The sequence below is a fragment of the Elgaria multicarinata genome, chromosome 9 (assembly GCF_023053635.1).
Source record: "Elgaria multicarinata webbii isolate HBS135686 ecotype San Diego chromosome 9, rElgMul1.1.pri, whole genome shotgun sequence".
Taxonomy (NCBI): Eukaryota; Metazoa; Chordata; class Lepidosauria; order Squamata; family Anguidae; genus Elgaria; species Elgaria multicarinata.
The window spans coordinates 21,431,258-21,444,436 of record NC_086179.1 but is presented as its reverse complement, the minus strand read 5'-3'; the positions used below and the strand labels follow the sequence as shown (position 1 = coordinate 21,444,436).

General features: G+C 44.7%; 1 protein-coding gene across 2 annotated transcripts in view; it reads right to left on the bottom strand.

The window, feature by feature from the left end:
• Window positions 1-13,179, bottom strand: part of SLC6A12 (solute carrier family 6 member 12) — a 73,358-nt gene that overhangs the window by 11,149 nt on the left and 49,030 nt on the right. For both annotated transcript variants that reach the window (XM_063134931.1, XM_063134932.1), the window contains exons 11-13: window positions 12,574-12,711; window positions 8,783-8,885; window positions 1,025-1,125 (exon numbers count right to left, since the gene is read on the bottom strand). In XM_063134931.1, coding sequence (XP_062991001.1) covers window positions 1,025-1,125; window positions 8,783-8,885; window positions 12,574-12,711 — 342 coding nt within the window. The remainder of the gene's footprint in view (window positions 1-1,024; window positions 1,126-8,782; window positions 8,886-12,573; window positions 12,712-13,179) is intronic.

Genomic DNA, 13,179 nt, shown 5'->3' with positions numbered 1-13,179 from the left:
GGGAAAGAACTATACACAAACAGGGAAACCACCAAACAATTAGTGGTTGGAGAAAGGGGATGGAGCTAAAGGAAGGGGACATTTGAGGACGATGCATGAGGTTCTGCATGCTATCCAAGCTTAGAACTTGGATACCTAATGGACTCCCAACATGAATCTGCTATCTGCTCTAATCATTGAGAGAGGCCTTTATTTACATACCACCTCCATTAGTGGCTCAGCTGGTGGTAATATGGCAGAAGACCTTCTCCATCACAACACCCAGATTATGGCACTCACTGCCTACTTGGTTCCTCCACTGGTGGGATTCCAAACCCCTTTTGTTTCAGCAACCATATGGCCCAGCTAGGGATGTCGGAGGAATCCAGTTTGGGGATTGAATTTGGTGAGGTTTTGCCAGTTTGCCCCTCCCCCCACCCCTGGATGCCAGTTCATCCCTGAAGAAGAAAGGCATGAACAGGACCCTGGGCAAGTTTGTCCATCCCTTGACCTGGCTGATGTTTTATACACCTTTTGTACACCTTTATTTTCTGGATTGTTTTATCTGCTGTGGCATTTCAAAAAATATTCCTTGTTTTACTGTTTAACTGTAAGCTGCTTTGAGCAGCTCATGAGTTGGAAAAGTGGGATATAAATCCTTGATTTTTTTTAAAGTAACAACAACAATTTTGCAATGCCTTGGGAGAAGAAAGATGGGGGGAGAAGAACAAGGAGGACCACTTCCTCCCACCCAGATCCTGGTAATCAGAAGACAGTGGGAGTTCTTTTGTGGCTCAGATTACAATTTGAACCAGAGAAGAGCTGGGGAATGAAGAGGGGAGGGACATTCACAATATATGGGCATTATGCTTCATGAATGGACCAAATTTATATTCCAAACCACATTGCCAGAAAATTCAGCAACGTTCCTGCAGAAGATCAAGAAGCTCTTTAAAGCAATTCTAATGAAAATTTCAACTCTTCATTCCAATACAGAGATCACTCGATTAACTAAATGATGACACAAAACAGAGAATGTACCTACCAGACAAACCCCAGGTGTGAGGAAGAGCCAGCAGTATTTAACCAGGGGCCACGGCCGGTAACCAATCATATCCTCAATATTGTCATAGAAACGGTCCGCTCCTTGACCATCGCAAAGAAAGAGAAGATTTAAAAAAGAAAAATCAACATAGATCTGTGGCGTTGTAAACCTCTGAAATACAAGGCCACAGGTTGAAAAGAGTACTAGTAAAATAAAATTTTAAACTACAGGCAATCATAATCTTGCCATGTATTTCATTTGTATGTTGGCATTTCGTCTTTCCTTCAAGGAGAGCAGGAAGGCTTCTAAGACAGCCTTCCCCAACCTGATGCCCTCCAGATGTGTTAGACTACAACTCCCATCATCCCCAGGCAGTATGGGGGCATGCTGGTTGGGTGTGATGAAAGTTACAGTCCAGAACATCCAGAAGGCATCAGGTTGGGGAATGCCGATCCATGGCTTGGGACCACAATACCTGACGGAACGCCTCTCCCAACAAGAACCTACCCGTACACTGTGCTCAATATCTAAGGTCCTCCTCCGAGTGCCACCTCCGAGGGAAGCAACAAGGGAGAGGGTCTTTTCAGTGGTGGCCCCCAATTATGGAATGATCTCCCCGTTGAGGCTTGCCTGGCGCCAACATTGTTATCTTTTCGGCGCCAGGTCAAGACTTTTCTCTTCTCCCAGGCATTTAACAGCATTTAACAACATATGCTAAGTTTGTTTGTTTTCTAATGGACCCCAGAACTGTTGTTGTTTAAATGGATACTGTTGTTTTTATATTTTTGATGGTTTAAAATTTTGTATGCTTTTTTAATGTTCACTGTTTTTAACTTTTGTAAACCGCCCAGAGAGCTTCGGCTATGGGGCAGTATATAAATTTAATAAATAAATAAGAGATAGAGGGACAATTTTGTAAGCCTTATGGCTATCCAGGGTTTTGAACTTGGATTTCTCATAACTCTCAGCCCAATCCTCTGTAACCACTTTACTAGGACAACACATAATGAAGTAAATTGAATGGATCTCACAAAGATGACTAGATATATTCATATTAGGCACTGAAAATTTAGTATCAACAAATATAAGGAAAAACTAAAAGCTTTTGTAATAATTTATTTCAAGATTTGTATGCCTGATCAAGGTGGCTCATATCCTACTGATACATAAATAATCCTTTAACAGTTCTTCATAAATGACAATGTAAATCACCATACTAAAACATTAGAACATGAACAGCACAAGCTTATCTCTGTATGTCTACGTGGAAGTAAGTCCCACTGAATTCAATTAGAATTACTCCCCTGGTAAGTGTGTAGAGGATTGCAGCCTAAAAACCTCAACACAGGCACAATCTGCTGTCAAAGTCTGCACATTTCCGAGCTTGCATTGTGATTTGCAGACCACCGCAAAAAAAGTAATCAACAGCATTCATATATTTGAAAAATGTGCACAAATACGCTTGAATCAATGGGAGAAGAATATGTTCATTTCAAAGATACACAGATTTCTTGCATACATGAAAATATGCATTGATTTTCATGCCAAAAGAAAAAAAAACAAAGCTCTCAACCTGATACAGACTTAAGTCAGAATGAGCTTCAAGATAGAATTTAGAGAACTTTCATGAGGTTGCATTTTGCTCATCCGCACATCCCTATGAGCACTTATGACAAGGGTTTCTGGCCGCACTTAGAGTGTCTCTCCAACTTCACAGCTGGGTGAACTTGACCTATTGGCCATAGCGAGATGGGGCAAAATCCCGGGGCCATCCCCGAGATTGTCCCTGTGCATCCACATGATGCACAGGGGATCCCGAGACCAGGGAGGAATGATCCTCCCTTGCCCCGGGAACCCACCCTCCCCTTCGAGCCCACTTTTTCCATGGTTTTGGGCTGATCCCGAGACCACAGAATGTGCGGGCATTGCAGTTTGTCCCAGTTCCTCACAGAGGAGCTCTGTGCCCATCAAGGGTGGGGTGGGGGAGCGGGGAAATTAATTTAAAATTTTAAAAAACTCACCTTTTGCGCAGGACCGTTCGTGTGCTCCTGTTCTTTAACAACAAAAACAAAATGGTGGGCGTGACGTCCTCTCCCTCTAAGGTCGTCACATGCCACATGTAAACACAGGGTGAGATCTCGTGATAAAAATATAGCGAAATCCTCACCCCTCCATCGCGCTAGACCTGTAGGTCTAGCTGAGGCCACTGTGTTGAGAAAGAGGGGAAGAGCATCCCCACATTGTCTAGGCAACACAGGGACATGTACCTCTCTCCTCTGGTTGTGCTGCAGCCTGGCACCTCAGCAGAGGAAAAGAGTGAAGTGAGTGATGAGAATTTGGTTTCAGCTCAATTTGATAAAAGAAAATTTTAAAAATTGCAAAGTATGGGTTTATGTCCCTGGGTATTCAACCACATTAGTACTTAAACAGGGTTTCTACTATTTTTTCTCACAGGCTCCACATTGTTAACAGCTGTCTGGCAGGCAAGTGCATACTGGAATGTGGACAATGAAGATAGGAGAGAATTTCATTTCAGTTTGTTTTTTATAACAATTGACCGAAATTTGCAGATTTCTTTATGTTTTCAGGACAATGAACATTATTTTTTTAAAAAAAAAAGGATGTGGGAGAAAGCGAAACTGAATGATTCGCCCATCCCAAAGAATGACTGTCCCTTCACGTTGCCTAGGAAACTGCAATGCTCATCCTTGCCAGAGGAGAGCAAGCATTGCCCAGTTGCCTAGGTAACACAGGGATGCTTGACTAGCTCCTGGCACAGTGTTGCTGGCGAGCGCAAGCATTGCCAGTCGCCTAGGCAACATAGGGGAGCCTGCCTAGATTCCAGTGCTGTGCTGGAAGCTCAGCAAGTGTCCCTGCCTTGGAGGCAAAATGAATCATCGTGGTTGGTAGCCAGAGAAAATACACACACGCACACACACACTACAGTGGGCTTCACCAAGTGGTGAAGCTGGGTAATTTTAGACTCTGAACTTAATGGTCTTATGAGGGAGGCTTCAAAATGTGGTATGCCAGTCCTGTTGTGTCTGCGGACCCTTTTGCTCATTTTGCTCGGTGGGGCCCTTGATATCTGCCCCCCAAGTCCTACCCTGATGGCAGTGGAGGCCATCAATGTCAGTGGGTGTGGAAAAAGAAGGAAAACCCCATGAGGGAGTGAAAAACAAGCCAAAGGCGGGGGCGGAACCAAGGAGATCTTCTGCAAAACATTATTTGTCAAAAAGTTTAATGAACGTGCCAAGTGCTTACGCATTTCGGACGCAATGCGTCCTTCCTCAGGGCTTATTTTTAACAAGGTTTTTGCAGTTGTCTGCTCCGTGAAGTACTGACTGAAACCAGAAGCAGATTCACCACCCCACTGACATCACAGCCACCAGCCTCCACTGCCTAATGGCACCACTTCCAACATCGGCTGCACGTTTCACACCACTGCCTGGCTGTGTGAAGGCATGCAAGTCAGGGCTGGGGACTGGAGACCCAAATCCTGCTCTTTGCTCCATGTATTCTGTGAACATGTGAAAAGGTTGATGGTTAAACATTAATCATAATTGTCCCATTTGTAGCTTGGGTGAAATTAATACTAGGTTCCTGAATTTCACCACAGAACCACAAAACCAAGTGTCATCTCTGCTTTCATCTCCAGGCTCTACTTCAACTTTGGTGCTGAGGCTTAGCTGGTTAAAGCACCTGTCTAGAAAATAGGAGATCCTAGCTTTGAATCCTAGCTGTGCCTCAGATTCCTTTATTTCCTCCATGGCTTCCAATAGGGAGCAGCTGTGGTTCAGCGTAGACGCCATTTTTTGTATGGAGAAGGACCCGCACATCTCCAAGTAGAGCTGGAAAAACTCCTACCTGAAACTCCACAGAGTTGCTTCCAGTCAGTGTTGACATTACTGGGTTGGATGGACCAATGGCCTGACTCAGTTACTTATTATTATTAATTATTACATTTATATCCCACCTTTTTTCCTCCAAGGAAATCCAAGGCGGCATACATCCTCTCCATTTTGTCCTCACAACAGCAACCCTGTGAGTTAGGTTGGGCTGAGGGTCTGTGACTGGCCCAAAGTCACCCAGTGGGTTTCCATGGCCAAGTGGGGACTAGAACCCAGATCTCCTGACTCCCAGTCCAACACCTTAGCCACTACACCACACTGGCTCTCACTTCCACACTTCCTATGTTCCTCTAAAATTACACAACGGATCTGATCTGAACCAACAAGGTATCATTCAATTGCTCGTGACATTTAGACAAAAATGGAGGTAAAATTTAATAAAAGTTATTCACAGAACAAGATTCAGATTCTAAGGTCCAAACTCTCAAATGTATGAGCCCAGGATATACAACAGCTAAACCATCAGCAAGCAATGGCACGATGGCCCCCTCCCTCGCACACATGCCTGCTATGATGTCAGAGAAGATGAGCCAAAGGGATCTAGGCAAGATCCCATTTACGAGAGAACCTATCATAATAGCAGGCTTTTAGCTGGTTAAGGAGAGTCTGAGGGGAAAAGAGAGGCCCTTTAAATCAATGAAAAAGCCTAACAGCAGCAATTTAGGTCATGTGCACTTCCGGTTAACAGCATTGTTAGGGCTTTCTTTCCTGACCCACTTCCTGCAGATATGCAGCAAACCCATCAAAGGCAATGGGTGATGTAGTAGAAAATGATGGGACCTGACATGGATGGATTTACTGCATCCTTGGAAGGGAAGCTGGCTTGCTCTATATTTCCAAAGATGATGAAAAAATTAATCAGGCTTAAGGAGTCAGCAGTTCAGTCACTTAACACTGTTCTCCAGCGAAAGTGAAGCTGGGGAAAAGATGCACCAGCCTTCTCTCTTTCTCCACCCCCACCCCCCCCCAGCCCCTCATCACCTATTTGGAAGGATTATGTACATTACTGGGGAGAATGGCCTTGAATAACCCCTTAAGGGAGAGCTTCGTTTAAACAGATGGAGGTGTTTGCTGTTATCCTGGACAACCTAAGGCCTAGAAGCTGAACTACTGGCACAATGGAGCAGTCTGTGCAATTAGGACTCCTGCCTTTGACCGCAACACAATCTCATTTGTTTCAAGAAAAAAGACAATCCCATAACCAGGATGTAGGGATGGGCAAGTCAGCCAAAGATGACCTCTCCGAGGTTTCCCAAATCCCACTTCAAAGCTCATCCCAACCCGTGTCTGTATCAGATCATGCACATTTTTTGTTTTGTTTTTCTGCTTGTTTTCATGTGTGTTTCCCCACGCGTATGCATCAATTTTGTGCATTTTTAAATGTTTACATTTTTCTTCCATTGATGAAAGTATGTTTGTGCTCATTTTTCAGATGTGTGCATTTTTAGAATAGGGTTGTTCTTTTGTTTGTGTTGCTCTATGAGTCGCAAGCTTGGCAATGTGTGAAATTCAACTGCAGATTGTACTCAAGTCTACATTTAGGCCCAGAAGGTGTGAACTCGGTAAAGTCTGGTCAAAAACAAACTGAAATGGATTTTGCACACATCCCTACCAGAACATACAGCTCTGCTAGCCATGTGGTTAGGTTTCTTCATGAACATGTCCTGCAAATACTCTCATGTGTGTGTTTTTAAGGCTGCAATCCTGTACATACATACATATATACATACATACTTGGGATTACACAGTGGAATTTACTTCTGAGGAAACATGCATAGGTTTGGACCATAAATCAGTCTCCCACAATCTGAACTGTGAAGATGAAATCATCAGCTTGTGACTCTAAGGGTTTCAGGGCATGCAAAAACTGCCAGGCCCAACAGTATCTTCCACACAACAGAGAGAAGGGTCAAATGCACAACCACTCTGGCTTATGTATGCTCTGCCGCATATTGGAACTGCTCTTTACATGGCATCAGTTTGTACTACTTACAGCAGAGCTAGGCTGAACATTCCTGTACAGTCTTTTTTCTTCTTCTTTACTAGAATCCTTTGTGATCCCTTCATGTGTTTTCAATATACATGGCAAGAGTGCCTACTCGGGGCCTCTTAAAAGTGAAGGCATAACTAACCAGTGTGAAATGATCCTCCATATACACTCTTGCTTAGAAGAGCACTCTTGGTAGAGAGCATCAGCTATTGAGTGGTATAAAAATGTAATAAATAGATAAATAAATATAATCCCAGCAATGCCATTGCCGTTTTTGTGGAGTGGGATTGGTTCCCCTACTGTTGCTGATGCTGAATGTGCATGGTGGTGGCATAAAAAAGCCAACAATTTTGCAAGGAAACAAGGCACACACTCATGCACTTGGTTTCTGCTTGCAAATAAGATGCACGCACCCCATGCTCCTTGTTTCCTCGCAAACTTGCAGCTTTTTTTACTACTACTGCAAAATCAGCAGCAGCAGCAATTTTGACAGGGGCAGGGTATGGCCCAGGGGACAATGTGTTGCCACCTCCAGAAATTGTCTGTCCCTGTGCTTAAGTGGCCCACCAAAAAATTGGCCAGTGGTCCACCACTGGATCATGATGACCTACTTTCTGCCTGCTTCTGCTGGCCACCATACCTGACCAGCCCACCCACAACACCAGTGTCAGAAAGCTAAAGTTTAAGAGCACATTTCAAATGTTCAAATCACCCTTCCTGCATTATCTCAGAAACCTAGCCCCCATATTGCATAGAGGCTGGGGACACTGCAGATTACCTTATGCTAAACAGTGAATTTATGGCTGGGTAATATCTGAACTGTAGGCTTCCCAGTTCATGGCACACCCCCTGGGCCACTATATGCTAGGCCAACGCTCTTTCTTTTTATCTAAAATTGTCTGCATGGGCAAGAAAGATATATTTATTTGAACATACAAGAGACAGGTCATGGATTCATTCCAAGGCCACCCACAATGTTGCCGTGAGCATCCTTTCACCCACTGCCAACCCCTGTTATCTAAGATTCTAATAGCTTTAACCCAATTTCTTTTCCAGCAAGAGGAGTGTCAGTGAGATTTCTTTTGGAACAACTAATCTCAGGGTTATATACACTGGTGCTGTTTAGAAAATCCTCCCTGGGCTGTGTTATTGCGGCATCTGGCTTCCAATCCAAAAAGAAAAAAGTATGTTAGATTTTTTTTTTTTTTTTGGTTTGCTTTTTAAGCAGGATTTTTCCCCCCCCAGGTGCTTCAGGCTCTTCCCTTTGGCAAGTTCAACAGCAGTGGCAGCAAATTGGCTGGAAATGGCAAGATCCATTCACAGAACTAAAGCTGTATGCAGGAAATCCTCAAATCTTTATAATGACAACTGCTTGACGAGCAGGGGGAAAGCTGCCAGGCTGTGGGTGGCATCGTCACGGCTGGCAAGAGGCAAGCTTGGAACATGTGTCTTTATTCATGACTTTTGCTGTAATCCTTTCTAGCATAAGCAAAGAGGATCTGGTCTAAGTCATAGAATAAGCAAAGAGGCCAATGCACAGAGCCTGCACATGAGTTGTCCATTTACCAACCTGGTATTTCATACCAACGTGGAGGTGATATTTGGGGCATGGGATGGACATTTGGAATTAGGGTGAGAAATGAAGATCCCCCCCCCATCTCAACATAAATAACCATGCACACAGCAGGACAGAGGATCCTTCCTAGAATCACAAGCACCCAACTAGAGGAATGCCACTGTGTGTGCCTATGGGACATCAGCTCAAGCATGGGATCTTCCTGCCATTAAAGATGACTGCCACTATCACAGACACATGTGGAAGAAAGACAGTCCGGTTGAACTCTATGTTCTACATACCATAAACCCATCCAATGCAGATGACTTCAAAGACAGCGAGGAAGAGGAGGCATGTGCCACTGGCTGCGTAATAATCAAACAGCTGAAAGATGTACATTCCACCCTGAAAGATGCACAAAGGGGAACAGTAAGACCATTTGCAAAACCAAAAACAACCCAAAGTTAAGCAAGTGGGGAATAGCAAGAAACAGAAGAGCTATGTAATATAGAGAGTTAACAGAAGAAGGTGACTTGCTGCAACACTATTTTCTAGGAGGCAAGCCAAGACACGTACCACATCACTGTGTCAGTGTGTTGCCCAAATTGCTTACAGGTATTATCCCTTAGTGGAGAAGTTCACAGTCTTTCTTTCCTTCCTGCATCTTGCAGCACAACTGCGCATATTTACAATTTCACAGTCGCTATAATCATCAAGGAAAGGGGGCTACATGTCCAACACAATCCTATACGTGATGGTTCGACCAGCAGATGTTTTGGACTTCAACTCCCATCAACCCCAAGACAGCATGACTGATGATCAGGAATGCTAGGATTTGTAGTCTTCTTATACAAGAGAAGAAGAAGAAGAAGAAGGAGGAGGAGGAGGAGGAGGAGGAACGACCCACTATGTTCAGTGTGTCTCACTCACAGGGAGGTGAGCACAGGGTTTCAGCCCTGGTCACAAAGCTGGAGACTTCCCTGGTGCTCTCCTCGCAACCAACTAAGATCAGCAGCTATTTTATAGATGTCTTTTATTCATTATTATTATTATTATTTATTTATATAGCACCATCAATGTACATGGTGCTGTACAGATTATACACAGTAAATAGCAAGACCCTGCCGCATAGGCTTACAATCTAATAAAGTTGTAGTAAACAATAAGGAGGGAAAGAGAATGCAAACAGGCACAGGGAAGTGTAAACAGGCACCGGGTAGGGTGAAGCTAACAGTATAGAGTCAGAACAAACTCAATATTTAAAAGCTATAGGGAAAAGAAAAGTTTTTAGCTGAGTTTTAAAAGCTGTGATTGAGTTTGTAGTTCTCAAGTGTTCTGGAAGAGCGTTCCAGGCGTAAGGGGCAGCAGAAGAAAAAGGACGAAGCCGAGTAAGGGAAGTAGAGGCCCTTGGGCAGGCGAGAAGCATGGCATCAGAGGAGCGGAGAGCACGAGCGGGGCAATAGTGTGAGATGAGAGAGGAGAGATAGGCAGGAGCTAGACCGTGAAAAGCTTTGAAGGTCAACAAGAGAAGTTTATATTGGATTCTGGAGTGAATTGGAAGCCAATGAAGAGATTTCAGAAGTGGAGTGACATGGTCAGAGCGGCGGGCCAAGAAGATGATCTTAGCAGCAGAGTGGTGGACAGAGACCAGCGGACTGATGTGAGACGAAGGAAGGCCAGAGAGAAGAAGGTTGCAGTAGTCCAACCGAGAGATAACCAGTGTGTGAACGAGAGTCTTGGCAGAAGAGACAGACAAAAATGGTCGAATCCTGGCAATATTATACAGGAAGAAACGATAGGATTTAGCTACTGCCTCGATATGAGGAATCAAGGAGAGCGAGGAATCAAATATAAAGCCAAGACTACGAGCTTCCTTGACCGGAGTAAGCGTGACATCGTTGATAGTAAGAGAGAATGAGAGGTGAGGAGAAGGTTTAGGAGGAAAAACAAGCAGTTCAGTTTTTGCCATATTAAGTTTCAAACGACAATGAAGCAGCCAGGCTGAGATATCTGAAAGACATGCCGAGATACGATCGTGAATATCAGGAGAAAGTTCCGGGGATGAGAGATATAATTGTGTATCATCGGCATACAGGTGATATTGGAGGCCATGAGATTGAATAAGCTTACCCAGGTCACTGCTGTATCCAACCCTACTTTTGTATCCAGGGTATGCGTTGCTGTTGTATGTTAACTGCAAAACCACCACTAGACTTACTGTGTTGTTGAATTGTATGGTTTTAAGCTTTGTTTTGCAAACTGCCCAGAGAGCTTCAGCTAATGGGCAGTGTAGAAATGTCCTAAATAAAGGTACAATCCTATGCATATTTAGACAGAAATAAGTCCTACACCTTCCCTCATCCACCAGCCAGCCATGGCTGACTGGAGGATGTTTTGAGTTGTAGGGCTTATTTCTAAGCTTCATCCGACGAGCGTCAACGAGCAGCTCCCATCATTTCTTCTGTCACCGCTGCAACATCACTTCCTGAAAACAGGAAGTAATTAGCACCATAGAGTCAGGTAGGGGAGAGCTCCAACTGGACTTCTACTGGTTTGTTTTGCTGCGTGTCTTCCGCCAGAAGGAGCGCAAGATGCAAGAGAGGCGGACGTCATGTAAGTATTTTGTGAGTGCCCAGTAACGAGCGTGCATTAAAACGCTCGTCGGATGAAGCTATCTGTCTCAACATGCAGAGGATTGCACCCTAAATAAATATAGACTGAGTGGCTTGTGCAGGAGCAGCATGGGTACTTTATGGCTCAGCAAAGATCTGAATCCTGTCTTCTTCCCCAGCCCAAGCCCCCATGTGATCAACCACACCATCTGGCTTTGAAGGAGCTCACATTTGCTACCAACCACAATAGGGACAATGGAGGAAATTGCCCCAGCATGCAAACTGGAAAGCTAGTTGCCATTCATGTGCCAGGTGATCTCAGTTCCCCAGCCCTGAGTTGTGATTTAAGCCAAGACTCTAGGGAAGCAGCATCAGGAATTGTGCATATGCCAAGAAACAGAGTAGCACTCTTAGAAGAAATACAGTTCATAGACTTGTGCATTCAAGAAAAGTGGCTGTCAGGCCCCAGTCATGACCCTAGAAATGCAGATCTCAAACCCTCTGGGGAATTCCATGTGCCTGCTTCTGAGGAAAATAGGGGTCCACTGTGATTCCTTGCCTAAGGCAACAGCAGTCTTACTAGATTAGGAGTGGGCAATTTGCAGCCCACGGGTGGCATGCACACACACACACACACGCACACACACACGCACACACAGGTGCAGCACCTGCTTTGCTGGGTAGCAGCGGCAAAAAAAAGATATCTCTGTGTGTCTTTTAATGACACTTTCAGCACTACAGAGCACTAAATGCCAAGTGCCATCAGTAGTCTGGTGACACACAGCTCTGTCTTCCTATGACATCTGAATCAGGTGAGGCTGTGCAAATCCTGGATCAGTGTCTAGACACAGTAATGGGCTGGATGAAAGCCAAAACCTGAAGCTGATTGTGGCAAGACAGATGCCCTGTAGGTGAGTGGTTCCCAGGTCTGGGACATAGGCTCATGACCTGTTCTGGATGGGGTTGGACCTCCTCTGAAAGATCAGTTCCATAGCCTGTGGGTACTCCTAGATCCTTCATGGCTCAGAGTGCCTTTTACCAGCTTCAGCTGGTTCACCAGCTACAGCCTCTCCTGGGAAGGGATAGCTTGGCAATAGTGGTATGTGCACTATGTGGGGTTGCCCTTAAGGCTGCTCTAGAAGCTGGATCTAGTGCAGAATGGCATAGGATGATGCATTTCTATCAGTTGCTTCTATCAGGTCCAGTATCTTAATGTAAATGTATTTTAGCTGTTTAAAACATTTAAAATTTTGTATGTTAGAGGTTTTATATTATGTTTTTATTTTGTTGTATTATGATGTGTATTTTTGTGAACCGCCCAGAGCGCTTCAGCTATTGGGTGATATAAAAATGAAAATCATTATCATCATCATCATCATCATCATCATCAGATGGGCCAAAGTGCCAGAGAGTAGGTCATCATATCAGGATGCAGTGGGGGTTTCATAGACCTCCTGGCCACCCACTGACCTTCTTCTCACCTCAGTGACCAGTAGCAGGCCTAGCAGGTAGCATATCACTGCAATGCCCAGGATCAGCAGCTCCCGCCGTCCTTTCTTGCGGAAAACATCTGGGAACATGTCAACAATGGCTGTCACCAAGCTCTCAACACAGACGAACTATGGGGGGGAAAAACATATCAGGAAACCCAGGTCCCAAGAGCTCCCCTTTCTCAATCCTTCCTCTCCCTAACTTCCTTCCTTCCTACTTCTTTCGCCAGTAAAAATCCTTGCTAGTGTTCGCTCCTACCCATGTCTTCCTGTAGCAGCCCAGTCGTACATATCTCCCAGCACTTGCCAAATTGGACTTGGGCTACACTGCAACAAACCAACACTTTTCAAGCACTTGCTATGGCACGATAACAAAAGCGGGATCTGGAGGGATTCTGGAGGGATCCCTTCCTGTGATGATAGGGACACATGACAGCCTTGGACTATGCTGAAGTGGCTGGAAGCCAAGGCTTTTCCTGTCCACAGGCAGGGCCCATAACCCAAGGCGAGGACCACTTGTTTTGTATGGAGAAGGTCTCAGGATTAGAGATATACAAGGCAGCAAATCTTGAACTTGCTGAACTTCCCCAAAATTCC